The following is a 17,250-nucleotide window of genomic DNA, read 5'->3' on the forward strand; positions in this document are numbered from 1 at the left end:
TGATTCTCCTGCTGCTTATTTCCCTGTCTGTTCTAGAAGAGCTTAGAGACAGTAATAGGAGCAAATCAACTGGCTTTTCCATGTGGAACCCATTCAGGGTTGTAGATCACATCTTCTCACTTTCAGTCTGCAGTGTGCAATGAAAGTTCTTTTACCAAGTTTAAAATGTTGTAGCTAATTTGATAGAAGTTAGAATCATCATAGAATCATAGAATTATCATAGAATCACAGAATTATAGATTTTTTACTAAGTTTCAAATGTTGTAGCTAATTTGACAGAAGTTAGAATCATTATAGGATCATCATGGAATCATAGATTCTTTTACCAAGTTTAAAATGTTGTAGCTAATTTGACAGAAGTTAGAATCATCATAGAGTCATAGAATCAACCAGGTTGGAAGAGACTTCCAAGATCATCCAGGCCAACCTAGCACCCAGCCCTAGCCAGTCAACCAGACCATGGTACTAAGTGCTTCATCCAGGCTTTGCTTCAACACCTTCAGAGATGGTGACTCCACCACCTCCCTGGGCAGCCCATTCCAATGCCAATCACTCTCTCTGCCAACAACTTCCTAACAACATCCAGCCTAGACTTCCCCTGGCACAACTTGAGACTGTGTCCCCTTGTTCTGTTGCTGCTTGCCTGGGAGAAGAGCCCAACCCCCACCTGGCTACAATGTCCCTTCAGGTAGTTGTAGACAGCAATGAGGTCACCCCTGAGCCTCCTAACCCTCACCACAGCACCATTATCTTCGGCTCTGGACACCCTGGCAACTCCTAACACCCCCAGGGTCTGGGTTTGACCTATGCACCTACTTCTTTCCACATTCCAACCCCCCAGAGTCAGAGGTGGTGGTGGGGAAAACAGTTTTGTGCCCCATTCAAACCTCTGGTGGGGCAGGCACTTGGGTATGCTCTGCCACACAGGACAAGTGCAAAATCAGCATTCAAATTCTGAAATCTTCTTCAGGAAGATAATCATAGAATCATCATAGAATCATAGAATCATGGATTCTTTTACCAAGTTGGAAATGTTGTAGCTAATTTGATAGAAGTTAGAATCATCATAGAATCATGGATTCTTTTACCAAGTTGGAAATGTTGTAGCTGATTTGATAGAAGTTAGAATCATCATAGAGTCATGGATTCTTTTACCAAGTTGGAAATATAATAGCTAATTTGATAGAAGTTAGAATCATCATAGAATCATGGATTCTTTTACCAAGTTGGAAATGATGTAGCTGATTTGATAGAAGTTAGAATCATCATAGAATCATAGATTCTTTTACTAAGTTGGAAATGTTATAGCTAATTTGATAGAAGTTAGAATCATCATAGAGTCATGGATTCTTTTACCAAGTTGGAAATGATGTAGCTAATTTGATAGAAGTTAGAATCATCATAGAATCATAGATTCTTTTACCAAGTTGGAAATGTTGTAGCTGATTTGATAGAAGTTAGAATCATCATAGAATCATAGATTCTTTTACCAAGTTGGAAATGTTGTAGCTGATTTGATAGAAGTTAGAATCATCATAGAATCATAGATTCTTTTACCAAGTTGGAAATGTTGTAGCTGATTTGATAGAAGTTAGAATCATCATAGAATCATGGATTCTTTTACCAAGTTGAAAATGTTATAGCTAATTTGATAGAAGTTAGAATCATCATAGAATCATGGATTCTTTTACCAAGTTGAAAATGTTATAGCTAATTTGATAGAAGTTAGAATCATCATAGAATCATGGATTCTTTTACCAAGTTGGAAATGTTGTAGCTGATTTGATAGATGTTAGAATCATCATAGAATCATAGATTCTTTTACCAAGTTGGAAATGTTATAGCTAATTTGATAGAAGTTAGAATCATCATAGAATCATAGATTCTTTTACCAAGTTGGAAATGTTGTAGCTAATTTGATAGAAGTTAGAATCATCATAGAATCATAGATTCTTTTACCAAGTTGGAAATGTTGTGGCTAATTTGATAGATGTTAGAATCATCATAGAATCATAGATTCTTTTACCAAGTTGGAAATGTTATAGCTAATTTGATAGAAGTTAGAATCATCATAGAATCATAGATTCTTTTACCAAGTTGGAAATGTTGTAGCTAATTTGATAGAAGTTAGAATCATCATAGAATCATGGATTCTTTTACCAAGTTGGAAATGTTGTAGCTGATTTGATAGAAGTTAGAATCATCATAGAATCATGGATTCTTTTACCAAGTTGGAAATGTTATAGCTAATTTGATAGAAGTTAGAATCATCATAGAGTCATGGATTCTTTTACCAAGTTGGAAATGTTGTAGCTAATTTGATAGAAGTTAGAATCATCATAGAATCATGGATTCTTTTACCAAGTTGGAAATGTTGTAGCTAATTTGATAGAAGTTAGAATCATCATAGAGTCATGGATTCTTTTACCAAGTTGGAAATGTTGTAGCTAATTTGATAGAAGTTAGAATCATCATAGAATCATAGATTCTTTTACCAAGTTGGAAATGTTGTAGCTGATTTGATAGAAGTTAGAATCATCATAGAATCATGGATTCTTTTACCAAGTTGGAAATGTTGTAGCTAATTTGATAGAAGTTAGAATCATCATAGAATCATGGATTCTTTTACTAAGTTGGAAATGTTGTAGCTAATTTGATAGAAGTTAGAATCATCATAGAATCATGGATTCTTTTACTAAGTTGGAAATGTTGTAGCTAATTTGATAGAAGCTAACAACCAACAAAAGCAGAAATCAAAGTTAAAACTTAAAGCCTACTATGACTACAGGTCCCCCAAAATGAAGCTGTCACAAAAGCAGTCAGATCTGTTTTCTTCCCTGAAGTGTTCACAGTGGGGACTGAAATAGTTTTATAAGCCATAGGTAGCTTGGGCTGCATACAACCAGATTTGCATAATGCATATGCTACATGATCATTCCTGAAATGATGTTTATTAAATTGCTCCTCTCACTTTCTGATGTGTTCTGAGAAAGCTCTAATCCATTTGCTTGTATTTGGTACAGTTTTGGTAAATACATTGTGAAGAACTTACAAATACAAACCCCCCTTTGAGGAACATTTCAGAAGAGTTCTAACACAAACCAAAGAATAAACAATTTCATCTGTTGGACTGGCAGCTCATGGTTTGGACAGATTCACTCTGTGCTGGATCAAGAACTGGCTGGATGGCAGAGCCCAGAGAGTGGTGGTGAATGGTGCCACATCCAGTTGGCAGCTGGCACAAGTGATGTTCCCCAAGGATCAGTGCTGGGCCCAGTCCTGTTCAATATCTTTATTGATGATCTGGACAAGGGGATTGAGTCCAGCATCAGTAAGTTTGCAGATGACACCAAGCTAGGAGCAGGTGTGGAGCTGTTGGAAGGTAGGAGAGCTCTGCAGAGGGACCTGGCCAGGCTGGATGGGTGGGCAGAGGCCAATGGGATGAGATTTAAGAAGGCCAAGTGCAGGGTTCTACACTTTGTCCACAACAACCCCAAGCAGCACTACAGGCTGGGGACTGAGTGGCTGGAGAGCAGCCAGGAGGAAAGGGACCTGGGGGTACTGATAGATAGTAGGCTGAAAATTTAGGCTCGAGGTGAGGAGAAAGTTCTTCACTGAGTCATTGGACACTGGAATGGGCTGCCCGGGGAGGTGGTGGAGTCGCCGTCCCTGGAGCTGTTCAAGGCAGGATTGGACGTGGCACTTGGTGCCATGGTCTGGCCTTGAGCTCTGTGGTAAAGGGTTGGACTTGATGATCTATGAGCTCTGTTCCAACCTTGGTGATACTGTGATACTGGTGGCCAAGAGAGCCAATGGCATCCTGGCCTGCATCAGGAACAGTGTGGCCAGCAGGACAAGGGAGGTTATTCTTCCCCTGTACTCAACACTGCTCAGGCCACACCTTGAGTGCTGTGTCCAGTTCTGGGCTCCTCAATTCAAGAGAGATGTTGAGGTGCTGGAAGGTGTCCAGAGAAGGACAACAAAGCTGGTGAGAGGCCTGGAACACAAACCCTGTGAGGAGAGGCTGAGGGAGCTGGGGGTGTGCAGCCTGCAGAAGAGGAGGCTCAGGGGGGACCTCATTGCTGTCTACAACTACCTGAAGGGAGGCTGCAGCCAGGTGGGGTTGGTCTCTTCTCCCAGGCAAGCAGCAACAGAACAAGAGGACACAGTCTCAAGTTGTGCCAGGGGAGGTCTAGGCTGGATGTTAGGAGGGAGTTGTTGGCAGAGAGAGTGATTGGCATTGGAATGGGCTGCTCAGGGAGGTGCTGGAGTCACTTTCCCTGGAGGTGTTCAAGAAAAGCCTGGCTGAGGCACTTAGTGCCATGGTCTGGTTGACTGGATAGGGCTGGGTGCTAGGTTGGCCTGGATGATCTTGGAGGTCTCTTCCAACCTGGTTGATTCTATGATTCTATGACTGGATGCTCTTTAGAGGTCCCTTGCAGCCCTCCCCATTCAGGATTCTATGATCTGTTCTACAGACCAGATAATACAGAAATCAAAGGACAGAGATGTTAGGAGTTTGAAGGGTTTATTTCTTGCATCTGATCTTCCTTTCCTGTCAAGAATAATCCCACTGAAGAGAGATTTACATGCTTTGCAAAACTGTAGAAAGGCATTTGAAAGGTGTCTGTGGCTTGCCCTCATTATTAAATCTCCTGTTAAAAAGGGTCTCACTTAATGAGGGACTTTGAGCTTTTGATTGAGACAAGTAGTTAGGTTTGGGTTCATTACTATTAATGAACTCGTAGAGAACTTCCCCTGTGTCTTGTTGCTTCTCTTTGGGCACCTGCTTGGTAAAGAAGTATGTTTTGTGATGTCCATTGTTGAAAGTGAGTTCATTCAGCTGCCTGTAAGCACAGCAACGTGGGGCAGAGAGTTCTGCAGCTGTACAGCATCTTCAAAACATAGTACTGGCACTGCAACTGACTCCTCAGCCTAAGGACAGTACCAACTCATGCTTCTGCTGCCAACAGATAAATAGCCTCACTGTTCTTTTTCACATGCTCTCTTCAAACCCTATAAACACTGAAGCACCTCTCCACCCCTAGGTATGGAAACCACCTGATCCTAAGAGCCTTACAGAGCCTAGCATGTTGTAAAGCTGCAGAAGTAGCCTGATGTAATTCTCCCTGACAGCACTTCAGATTTTTCTCTTCAGAAAATAACAGTTCTACTCACCAGTTGGATATTGTTCCCTGTCCCTCCCTTTCTTTACAAGGATTTCGACCATCACTGCCCATGGGTCAACAACTGCATAGGACGGAGGAACTACCGCTACTTTTTCCTCTTCCTGCTGTCCTTAAGCACACACATGGTTGGAGTGTTCACCTTTGGGCTCATCTTCGTGCTGAACCACATGGAGAAGCTGGGAGCAGCTCATACTACCATTACGTATCCTTCTTTTTGGTCTTCTGACGCTCAAGGTAGCCTTGAGGAAAACGTGAAAGGATGAATCTGAGGAGTTGTCCTTCTGGAACTAGTGGGAAAATTTCTTCAGAGAAAGATTTGTCAAGTCTTGGGACAGGCTGCCCAGGGAAGTGGTGGAGTAGTCATTACAAGAGGGATGTGGAGATGCTGGAGTGTGTCCAGAGAAGGGCCACGAGGATGCTCAGAGGGCTGCAGCAGCTCTGCTGTGAGGATAGACTGAAAGAGTTGGGGCTGTGCAGGCTGCAGAAGAGGAGGCTCCCAGGTGACCTTCTTGTGGCCTTTCAGTATCTGAAGGGGGCCTCCAGAAAAGCTGGGGAGGAACTTTTTAGGCTACCAGATAATGACAGGACTGGGGGGAATGGAGCAAAGCTGGAGGTGGGGAGATTCAGACTGGATATGAGGAGGGAGTTCTCCACCATGAGAGTGGTGAGAGGCTGGAATGGGTTGCCCAGGGAGGTGGTTGAGGCCCCATGGCTGGAGGTGTTTAAGGCCAGGCTGGATGAGGCTGTGGGCAGCCTGCTCTAGGGTAGGGTGTCCCTGCCCATGGCAGGTGGGTTGGAACCGACTGATCCTTGTGGTCCCCTCCAACCCTGACTGATTCTATGATTTTATGATCATCCCTGGAAGTATTTAAAAGCTGTGTAAATGTAGTGCCTTTTTCATGTCCCTCTTCTTCACAGCCTCTTTTTCCTTGCCCTCATCCCAGTTTCTTTAACTCCTGGGTACAGAATGGCTGTCATGTGTGTGGCTGGCTTGTTCTTTATTCCAGTCATAGGGCTCACTGGCTTCCACATTGTTCTCGTGGCCCGAGGGCGCACCACGAATGAGCAGGTAAGAAGCAATCTCTTCTCTGGGTTTGTGGCTGGGATGTTGGCTTGGGAAGAGAAAAGTTAGCAAGTCAGCTTGGGTAAAGCAAAAAGTGATCCAAATCTGAGCAGTGCACTCTTACTGCAGCTTCTGTGGAGAGCTGGGATCGTTGCCTAGCTTTTCATTTTCTGATTTTATTTCTCCTTGAATGCACTACAAGCAAATATTTCCCCCCTCTAACCACAAAGGATCATCCCAGGTTTATTTGCCATTAAGGATCTACTTGTGGCCTTGCAGGAGATTTTATGTGATGAGTACTGTCAACCCCAGAAGTTCAAACTTTATGAGTCAGACCGAACAAACCATGAAATGGAAAGAAAGGAACAAGATTAAATCATGCTCTTGCCCTGTCTCCTGGTATTTTGAACTCCCCCAGCTAACCCACACTGTACATAATAAGGTCTGACTGAGCTAGCTCTTTGTCTCACTCTTTGTCTCTCTCTGCTGCTCATGCACATGTGCAGCACACAGGCAGCCCATTGGACCTAACTTGTTTTGCTTCTTCAAACCAAGTGCCAGCGTGACATCTTGTGCCAAAGAGCCTGCAAAACTTCTGTTCCCCTGCAGTTACTCAGATGTACTCAGTGCACAGCCCTCCTGTGAGCAATCCACACCCCTGTGCACATGCATATCAGAGGCATGGTGTGGGTGCTGGACATCTAGCCATAGGATCAGCAGCATGCCCCTGCCGTGTCTAAGGGGCAGCACCCTTAGAAAGCCTCACTCTGGATCACTCAGTGTGGCAAGCAGCTTCCTTCCCAAGCTGTGCATTCCAGTGCTTTACCCTTTCACACCTGCAGAGTGCCCCTCACACCTCTGCAGGTTTGTCACCTTTTGTTTTTAATGCATTTTCACTGCCCTTGCATCTCTGGGCACCCTCCAAGCTCTTGCTGAGGAGTGTCTGACCTGCCAACTGATGGCTTCATGCTTATGAAGCTTGCATGGCTGCTCTACAGACTGTTAGAGTTGAAGACATCTGTGCCTTTATCAGCTGAGATGAGATTGTCTCTATCCCACAGGAGACAGCAAAAACTTTTCTCCAGAATAGTGTGGGAGGTTTACATAAGCAAAGAATCTGAAATCACCCTGAATTGTTGCCTAACACAGCCTCTGAACAACACAGGCTTACCATACACCTTTAAATGCCTTTTTTCTGTCCTACTTGGACTCAGCAGCTCTTCATTCTAAACTTAGATTTTGGCCAAGTGTTAGGTTTGATGATGCTAACCATAGTAGCACAAAACCCAGGGCATTTCAGTCTCAGAGCCCAAATTGTGCTCTGCCTTACACTTACCCTTCTGAAGTGCTGAAAACTGTCCATGAAAATCTGAGGCTGAGGAGGAAGGTAAAAACTAAATTAAAAAAGGAAAGGCATCAAATGAAATGGGTTCCATTTGTGTCTGTGCCTATTTAGGAAGGCTGAGACTTCTGCATTTAGCTTGATTGAAATAGCTATTGCAAAATGCATCCTAGCTCGCGTTGGTTTCCTGAGCTCCTGCTCCACTTGAGCTGAATTCATTTTCCCATGCCATTTTCTGAAAATCAAATATGAACTGGTGTTAATTTCTCTGTAGAAACATGCACTGCCTGTCTGTAACTGGAGGATGGACCTTCCCAGCCTTCAGCTCCTGTTCAAAGGGGCAGTATCTAAGTAATCAGAGCACTAGACCGGGAGTGATGCATATGAGAGCTGCCCCTGGCTCTGCCGCTGTTTTAAAACATGCACTTTTCTCCTGCAGTCTAAGTATTGATTCTCTTCTCTCACACTGTTAGGTACCTGCTGTCAGCTTTCCAGCTACAACATGCTCAGCCACACTTGTCCCCTTTCCCCAGTGCATTTTGTAGGGCAGTGGTACAGACATTTCTGGTGTTTCACCGTTTATTTTTGGTATTCATTCCAGAGTTGGTAGGTTTTGAGCATTCATAGTAGGCAGACTGTGATTTAGGAGTGCATAATGGCTGAGTTAAGATCTTTGTGAGCTTTCTGAATGCCTCTGAATGTCTTTTATGGAATCAAAATAACTCAACATCTGCTCATAGCCTGGTATTTTTAGTCTCTGAATAGAGTAAATAAATATCCTTCCTTCGGAGCGCTTTCTATCAGTGGATTTCAAACTCTTTTGGAAACAAAACTGATATAATTAGTAATGTAATCTGGGAGTTTGAGAGATTTTATATTCACATTGTGTTTGAGAAAATGGGCACAGAGATATGAAGTGCTTTGCCAGCATCTGGCACAAGTCAGCTTAAACCCAGGATCGAATGCAGATGTCCCGATTGTCCCCCAGGCCCATGTTTTAGTCATCAGGTTACTCTTCCAACACTCAGAACTTCCAGCATTTCTCTCTTGGCCTTTTAAAGAGTTTTGTGTTCTATCAAAGAGGCCAATGGAATGTATTGCATCATCATTTAATGGTTGTTATTTTATGGGCAAGTAATTAAAGTATTTCTGGTACTCTGTAAACTTGTTGCTACATCAGAACTGGGAGCTGATGAAACTGCATTACTGAAACTGCATTACTTTGCAAGCAGTGACACTGATGCTTTTAATGGCAACCACTATTAATCCCTCTGGCTTTATTTGTGTTTATCCCCATATGGTTACTTTCAAGTATCTGCCTGTAGAGTATAAACCCTTTTCAATGCTCACAAAGCTTTGAATGGATCTGGCCAGTCTAATGAGGCTTGGCTTTTGTTAAACTAGCTTATTTCCAGGCAAACATCATAATCACCAGGGAGTTCCTGGCACCCTCCCACATAAGGCAGTGGCTCAGACTGATTGCCACTAGGGATGGGATGCTGAGAGAGAGGAAACATTGCTCTCATCCAGCATCACGGATGTTGCGCTGACATTCCTCTTTGTTTGGGACTTGCCGAGGCAGAGGAGTGGAAGTGGCAAGGGAATGAAAGGACCAAAACAGGATGTCTGGCTGACAGCAGGCACAAATGTAATGTAGAAGCAACATAGAAAGGTGAACCTGTTCACTTTGAAACCTAGACACGGGGAGCTGACTGCTCTTTTGGGAAGGGATCTTCAGCTGGTGTGCCTTGCAGCCACAAGCAGCTGACGGAGGGGGTGAGTTACAGCAGGAGAGAGAAGTGCAGCATTCAAAGAAAAACAAACAGTTTGGGAAGGACAGTAGGGTCAGAGCAAGGTGTGCTTGTTCTTGGCTTTCTTAGGGTTGGATGATGACTTTTCTATAGCCAGAGGTCTGTCCTCAATGCATTTCCAGGTGACAGGCAAATTCCGTGGAGGAGTGAATCCTTTCACCCGAGGATGCTGTGGAAATGTGGAACATGTGCTCTGCAGCCCCTTGGCTCCCAGGTAAGAGAGGTACTCTCAACTGGCACTGAGGGATGCAGTGTGGTTGTTGGGACAGAAGAAGAAAGTGTGCTTAGTTGGCCTCACAAGTGAAGCACCGTGGGTGAAATGGCTGGAAGTAAAGCAAAACATCTGTCAAGGCAGCACTGTGGTAGCTGTGCTGCTTCACTGTTGCATGGCTGTAACCTGTCCAAGCAGTTGCTGTCTTCATGTAATTCATAACCCTCAGCCTAGAACTGTTGATTTGAGATGAGCATGTCAAATGATATCAAGAGCTCATGCTCTTGTCTTTGCCAACTTGTTTATCCAGTGAATTTCAGTAACAAGGTAGGTTTCCATACGCTGTCATATTCCCCACATGACTTTCTGCACTGTGCAGTCAGTGTCTGGGTACTCTGTAGTCTGCTGGAGAAAAGGAAGGAGTTGAAAGTCAGCCTTTGTCCTTAAATCTAATTTAAGGCTGCTGTGGTTTTCAATCTCACTGGCACTTTCATTATCATAAAACAGATTTTCAATGAGGTCTACATCTTGGAGCTTGGGATTTTATTTATGGCTTTCTATTTTGGGGGAAATGGATTTATTGTTTCACATTTTGAAACGGGGATTTTATTGCAATTGATCAGATGGAGAATAAATATCCAGGGTGCTGAGCTGACCAGCCTGCAAACATGTTAGTAATTGTACTGAAAGAAGACTTATTTGAGCCTTTTCAGGCTGGTGAGCAACTCCAGACCCCAACACTGTTATCTGCCTCTCCCCCCCACCTTTCACTATGCAACAAATAAGATTTGTGCTAAAGGTGAAGACGCTGGAAAAGCTGCTTCTCAAACTTAGCAAAACATGAAAACCAGGTCAAGATACTAAAAGAGAGTCAGATATTAGAACTTGTGAGACACTGTTGTTAAGAGAGGGGTGTGAGTGCTTTCATCATGGCCATTCTCAGTTTCAGTAACTAGAATGTGCTTTGTGAAGAGCTGTTCAGACTGTCCTGTATATTGAAAGGCACTGAGGCATCACTACTAGGATGTCCTACTCCCTGGATAAAACAGAGAAAGCTTCTGTATGTAGTGACATTTATGCATTCTACAGCCACTGCCTAACTGCATTTACAGAACTCTAGGCCACTGGGAAGAAATTGGATATCTGGAATCATGGAATCATAGAATGGTTTGGGTTGGAAGGGACCTAAAAAGCCATCTCTTTGAGCCTCCCTTGTGATGGGCAGGGACACCTTCCACTAGAGCAGTTTCTCAAGTCAGCCACTTCCCCTTGTGTTTGTTGCTTCCTATAGACCTGCCTGTTTCTTTTGCCTCCACTTATTTGAACACTCTAAACATGCTCCTGAAACAAGTCACTGTGTAGTGAGCTCAAACTGACAGCATAGCATCTTCTCCATGTTAGCTTCCCACGTGCTGGGTCTTATTCCCCCAGTCACCATCTTCCACCACAGGGATTCATGTTAATTAGGTATGGCTTCTGGGGGTGGCAGGCCTTTCTTTTCTAGAGTGATCTGTGCTCGTGTCCATCAGTGCTCCAGATGTTGCCTGGGTTTTCTAACACATCCTCTCCTTTGGCTCACTAAAACCCACGTTGGGCTTTTTACTGCTTGCTAACAGCTACATCCATCTCAACAAATGGAGTTTGCTTGTCTAGATTCTGACAACTCTTCACAGTATCACAGTATCATCAGGGTTGGAAGAGACCTCACAGATCATCAAGTCCAACCCTTTACCACAGAGCTCAAGGCCAGACCATGGCACCAAGTGCCACGTCCAATCCTGCCTTGAACAGCCCCAGGGACGGCGACTCCACCACCTCCCCGGGCAGCCCATTCCAGTGTCCAATGACTCTCTCAGGGAAGAACTTTCTCCTCACCTCCAGCCTAAATCTTCCCTGGCATAGCTTGAGGCTGTGTCCTCTTGTTCTGGTGCTGGCCACCTGAGAGAAGAGAGCAACCTCCTCCTGGCCACAACTTCCCCTCAGGTAGTTGTAGACAGCAATAAGGTCACCCCTGAGCCTCCTCTTCTCCAGGCTAACCAATCCCAGCTCCCTCAGCCTCTCCTCGTAGGGCTGTGCTCAAGGCCTCTCCCCAGCCTCATCGCCCTTCTCTGGACACGCTCAAGCATCTCAATGTCCCTCCTAAACTGGGGGGCCCAGAACTGAACACAGTACTCAAGGTGTGGTCTAACCAGTGCAGAGTGCAGGGGCAGAATGACCTCCCTCTTAGTCATACCCTGGAAGCAGGACAATTTTCTTGTGTCAATGCCTTGCTCTTAGGTTCTTGTTTATTTTAATGACTGTTGAACAATTATCCAGGTATGTAGTTGAGCCCAAGAAGAAGCAAGTTGTGAGTGTGAAGCCTCCTTTCCTCAGACCTGATGTGTCTGAACGACAGATCACAGTGAAGATCAGCGACAATGGGATCCAAGCCAACCTCAACCGGAGCAAGGTAAGGTAGCTTTCAAGTGCTGCTTTTGAAGAGCATGAATTGAGCACTGTCAAGTCTGGGAATTAGTTTGTAATTGAAAATCTCTGAGATTCTGCATTTATTGGAGATGATAGAAGTTGAGTCCTTGTCATGTGCTTCATCCTCTGAAAGTAACCCAGGTTCAGTACCAGCAGCTCTTGATCCTGTAACAGCAGCTCTTGATCCTGTAGCAGCCCTTTTTTCAGCTCCATAGCAGGTGGCTACTCCTTGCAATAGTCTTTGCAAGAGTTGCAAATCCTTGATGTTTAAATTAACTTTGACAAACCTTACACTGTATAAGGTTCTTTGTACCACCAGGTCAGCTCAGAAGCACAGCATTAACCAGGTTGGAAAAGACCTCTGAGATCATCGAGTCCAACCTATCACCTAACACCTTCTGATTAACTACATCATGACAGCAAGTGCCTCATCCAGCCTTCTCTTAAACACTTCCAGGGATGGGGACTCCACCACCTCCCCAGGCAGCCCATCCTAATGCAGTTCACTCTTGCTGTGAAGAACTGCTCCCTAACATCCAGTCTGAACCCGCCTTGGTGCAGTTTGAGGCTGTGTCCCCTTGTTTTGTTGCTGCTTGCATGGCAGAAGAGCCCAACCCCACCTGGCTACAGCCTCCCTTCAGGTAGTTGTAGACAGCAATGAGGTCTGCTCTGAGCCTCCTCTTCTGCAGGCTGCACACCCCCAGCTCCCTCAGCCTCTCCTCACAGGGCTGTGCTCCAGGCCCCTCCCCAGCCTTGGTGCCCTTTTCTGGACATGTTCAAGCCCCTTAACATCTTTCTTAAACCGAAGCTGTTCTGCTTCAAAGAAGGTTTTGAGCTTGCAGACAGCAGGAAAACTTGGAGTCCAGTGAAGTGAATATTGGCTCAGAGGCTGAATTATCTCTTCTTTTTTTTCTGCTTCTCTTGGCACAAAATAGAGAGAAAGATTGGTTGTGCAAAAAGCAGTGGATGCAAAAGAAGCCATCTCATGATTTGGTTTTGGCAGTTACTTGTTACACTCTTTGGGCAGTTACTTGCTGAGAGCTGCCTGGAAAGCTGCTGAAAAAAATTGCTAGAAAACACCATTGTCTTCTACCACAAATTAATTAGCATGATGATGATGATGTTATTCAGCATGCCAAACAGAATGGGCTAGAGCATTTAAAATTACACTGGCTTGTTATGGCAGTGTTAATTTTACACAGTCTTGTGTCTCCAGTGGATGCTGAATCATGTTTGTCATTATAGGTATAGGTAGCTCTTGTTCAGTGGTACAGCCAGCACTGGCACATGCCTGTTATTTAACCAAGCTGATTGATTCTTTGGTCATTTTCAGTCTAAAATTAGCCTGGAAGGTCTGGAGGATAAAAGTATGGATGTGCAACCACCTCTACCACCCAAAGGAGATCCAAGCAAGTACTCTGAACTAAAAGGGCAGCTGGGGACAAGTGAAGGTATAGTTGCCTGGTTGGTGTTTTATTAATAAGAACATATTCCAGCCTCTTAAAAAGGCTTCTGGTATTCTTTCAAAACAGTAATGGCATCTGGGTGAAAGGGATTTTTCTATTTATAGGAAAATTATTCTAAGCTAAGGGACAAAAACAGCAGGAAAGGGAGAGAAAAGTCAGCTTGAAGTGGTTCATTCAAGCATAGATTGGATACTTTGTATCTGTTTCACTAAGTTTTTAAACCTTATTATTCAAATGATTAATTATAAAAAGGAAGAAATTCATTTTGAACTGAGGAACCAGAAATATGATCAAGAAATGTGTGGGCATTGCAAAGAGAATTAATGAAAATGTGAAATTAAAGCTTTGCTGTGATTATAGAAACTCTGTTTTTTTTCTCAGCTAAAACATGTAGCTGAATTTAACTCAAATATCTACTGTTCCAAATGATGACAGAATTACTGCTCACCAAAATATGTCACCCCACTGAGTCTGTTACACTTTGCTTTTCCTCTTGAGATTGCTGATCTGGCAGCAGTGTTCTGTTATTTCCACCGGGACCACGCTGATTTTGGCAGCATTCTGCACAAAACTGCTGCAAGGTTTATTCTTTCCCAAACAGCTCTATTTGCAGGGGAGCATGGAGAGCAAGGAATTAGCTGTGGCAGCTTGCTGGCCACACATTTGCAGAGAAAAAAATCATGTATTGATTCCTTTTCTTCTTTTCTTTTCTTTTCTTTTCTTTTCTTTTCTTTTCTTTTCTTTTCTTTTCTTTTCTTTTCTTTTCTTTTCTTTTCTTTTCTTTTCTTTTCTTTTCTTTTCTTTTCTTTTCTTTTCTTTTCTTTTCCTTTTCTCATCTTTTCTTTCTCATCTTTTCTTTTCTCATCTTTACTCTTTTCTTTCTTTCTTTCTTTCTTTCTTTCTTTCTTTCTTTCTTTCTTTCTTTCTTTCTTTCTTTCTTTCTTTCTTTCTTTCTTTCTTCCTTCCTTCCTTCCTTCCTTCCTTCCTTCCTTCCTTCCTTCCTTCCTTCCTTCCTTCCTTTCTTCCTTCCTTTCTTCCTTCCTTCCTTCCTTCCTTCCTTCCTTCCTTCCTTCCTTCCTTCCTTCCTTCCTTCCTTCCTTCCTTCCTTCCTTCCTTTCTTTCTTTTTCTCTCCTTCCTTCCTTCCTTCCTTCCTTCCTTCCTTCCTTCCTTCCTTCCTTCCTTCCTTCCTTCCTTCCTTCCTTCCTTCCTTCCTTTCTTTCTTTCTTTTTCTCTCCTTCCTTCCTTCCTTCCTTCCTTCCTTCCTTCCTTCCTTCCTTCCTTCCTTCCTTCCTTCCTTCCTTCCTTCCTTCCTTCCTTCCTTCCTTTTCCTTCCTTCCTTGTTTTTCTTTCCTTCCTTCTTTCCCACTTTCCTTCCTTCTCTCTTTCTTTCTCTCTTTCTCTTTCCTTCTTTCTTTCCCTCTTCTTTCTATTTCTTTTTCTTTCTTTCTTTCTTTCTTTCTTTCTTTCTTTCTTTCTTTCTTTCTTTCTTTCTTTCTTTCTTTCTTTCTTTCTCTTCTTTCTTTCATGCTTTCCTTCTTTCTCTTTTTCTCTTTTTCTCTCTTTCCTTCTTTCCTTTTTGCTTTCCTTCTTTCTTTCCCGCTTTCCTTCTTTCTCTCTCTCTTTCTCTCTCTCCTCTATATCTTTCTCTTTCTCTCTCTCTCTCTCTCTCTCTCTCTCTGTCTCTTACAGAAGGCAGCCTTTCACCCAAACTCATCAGCCCTCCTACACCTGCCATGTACAAGTATCGACCGGCTTTCAGCAACAATCCCAAAGTCCACTATCATGCTACAGCTGAGCAGGTGAGTGGGCTGGGAGAATCTGCTGCCAGCTAACACTGGGCAACATGGAACTGAGGATAGGTTCACCACTGGGCTCTAGAGAATGTCAGAGAGTAAAAGTGAACGACAACCCTTGGTGTGGTTGTGCAACAGTGTATATTTCCCTTGTGCTCCTTGTGAGAACATGTCTGCTTCTGCAGCTTTCTGCTGTTGAGCCTGACACATCTGTCCTGCTGACAGGCATGCACTGCTGCTTTGCTGATGTCTTGGCCTGAGCCTGAGATGCTGAGAAGTGTCACCTCCCATTGACTTCTCCCGACATAGATGCCAACTTGCATTCACTTCAGGTGGAGCTGGGCACGCTTAGTGCTTTCCTGGATCAGATCCTTTAGCCAACAAATAACATGCTCAGTGATTCCTTAAGATGTCAGCTTGTAAACAGAAAGAACTTTTAAAGCATCCCTAGAGATATTTTAGTTAAAATGAATGGAAGATTCCTTATGTTTGACCTTCCTTAATGCCTTCTCAGTGCACTTGGCTTATATGGGAAGAAACAACTTCCTAACACTTGGCATCATTTCTTCCTGTCAGGAAAACTGAGGTCCTAGCAATTAGAGAGACTTGCTCTGGAATCTGTTTCCTCCTTTACTCAGGAATTTTGCATCAATTTACACTGTTACCTTTGGAAGTGGAGTGCACAACTAAGCCCATTTCTAGTAGGCTTATTCTTCTTCTCATTTATTTCTCATGGATTTGTTGCAAATATTCCTTAGCTTCCCAGGACCTGAGAACAGCAGTTTGAAAATCACTGATCTAACCTCTGTATTTGCAATAAGTACCCAAGTTGTCACACAGCAGTGGAGATACACAGGTACCACATACAATGTGGTTTTCTCACAGTGAATTTCATCAGGCCTTCAAACATCACCTCTGCAACAACAAGAGGGGATGATAGAAGTAAGCAAAGGAAAATATGATTCAGATATGTATAAATGACCCTTCAGTACTAGGTTGAAGGTTTGACTGAATGATCTTTGAGGTATCTACAGAAGGGCTGGGGAGGGACTATTTACAAGGTCTTGCAATGAGAGGACAAGGGGTAATGAGCTTAAACTGGGAGAGGGAAGATTGAAAGTGGGTGTTAGGAAGAAGTTCTTTACAGTGAGGGTGGTGAGAGACTGGCACAGGTTGCCCAGGGAGGTTGTGGATTCTTCCTCTGTGGAGGTGTTCAAGGCCAGGTTGGATGAGGCCAGAACCCAAATTCACTTTGATTTCTTTTGCTGCTAATTATATTGTGAGACACTGGAACAGGTTGCCCAGGGAGTTAGCTCCCTCCCTGGAGGTTTTCAAGACCAGGTTGGATGAGGCCTTGAGTGACCTTTTCTAGTGAGAGCTGTCCCTGCCTATGGTAGGGGGTTGGAACTGGATGAGCTTTGATGTCCCTTCCAACCTAAACTAGTCTGTGATTCTATGAGCTTCTAACCAAACATATTCTGTGATTCTATAAATGACTGCAGCAACACTGGGATAAGGCAGAATGTTCCTGAAATGGTAAAGAAAACATTTCTAGTATCCTTCTCATGTAGAAGATAGTGGCAGGTGGTGGCATTCCAGCTACCACCAATTTGGGCTTTAGTCTGACCACAGTAATTGTAAATGTTACTCCCTGGATTTGTCCACTTAGTGAAGAAAAGATTGGCTTATGAATGAGAACCAAGAACAACAGCGTGCTCACTGTATCCCAAAAGAGTAATGCCCTATCAGCTTTGCTCTGTCACATGAAAAATGCCTTCACATCTAATTTAAAGTGTCATATTTACAGGCATCAGCTCGCCAATTGGAGCTGTGTAGCAACAGTGCTCTGGGTCATGATGCCAAAAGTCAGAGAGCTGAGGAAGGGAAGCTTGTTTTACTCCTTTAGGA

The 17,250-nt window shown here is 43.6% G+C and overlaps 1 protein-coding gene across 2 annotated transcripts in view; it reads left to right on the forward strand.

Moving 5' to 3' along the window:
- The window catches only part of ZDHHC8 (zinc finger DHHC-type palmitoyltransferase 8), a 162,585-nt gene that overhangs the window by 131,459 nt on the left and 13,876 nt on the right, over nucleotides 1-17,250 (forward strand). For both annotated transcript variants that reach the window (XM_064168247.1, XM_064168248.1), the window contains 6 exons: nucleotides 5,219-5,391; nucleotides 6,156-6,258; nucleotides 9,528-9,619; nucleotides 11,933-12,065; nucleotides 13,416-13,533; nucleotides 15,239-15,348. In XM_064168247.1, coding sequence (XP_064024317.1) covers nucleotides 5,219-5,391; nucleotides 6,156-6,258; nucleotides 9,528-9,619; nucleotides 11,933-12,065; nucleotides 13,416-13,533; nucleotides 15,239-15,348 — 729 coding nt within the window. The remainder of the gene's footprint in view (nucleotides 1-5,218; nucleotides 5,392-6,155; nucleotides 6,259-9,527; nucleotides 9,620-11,932; nucleotides 12,066-13,415; nucleotides 13,534-15,238; nucleotides 15,349-17,250) is intronic.

Source organism: Pogoniulus pusillus, chromosome 30 (assembly GCF_015220805.1).
Source record: "Pogoniulus pusillus isolate bPogPus1 chromosome 30, bPogPus1.pri, whole genome shotgun sequence".
NCBI classification, from domain to species: domain Eukaryota; kingdom Metazoa; phylum Chordata; class Aves; order Piciformes; family Lybiidae; genus Pogoniulus; species Pogoniulus pusillus.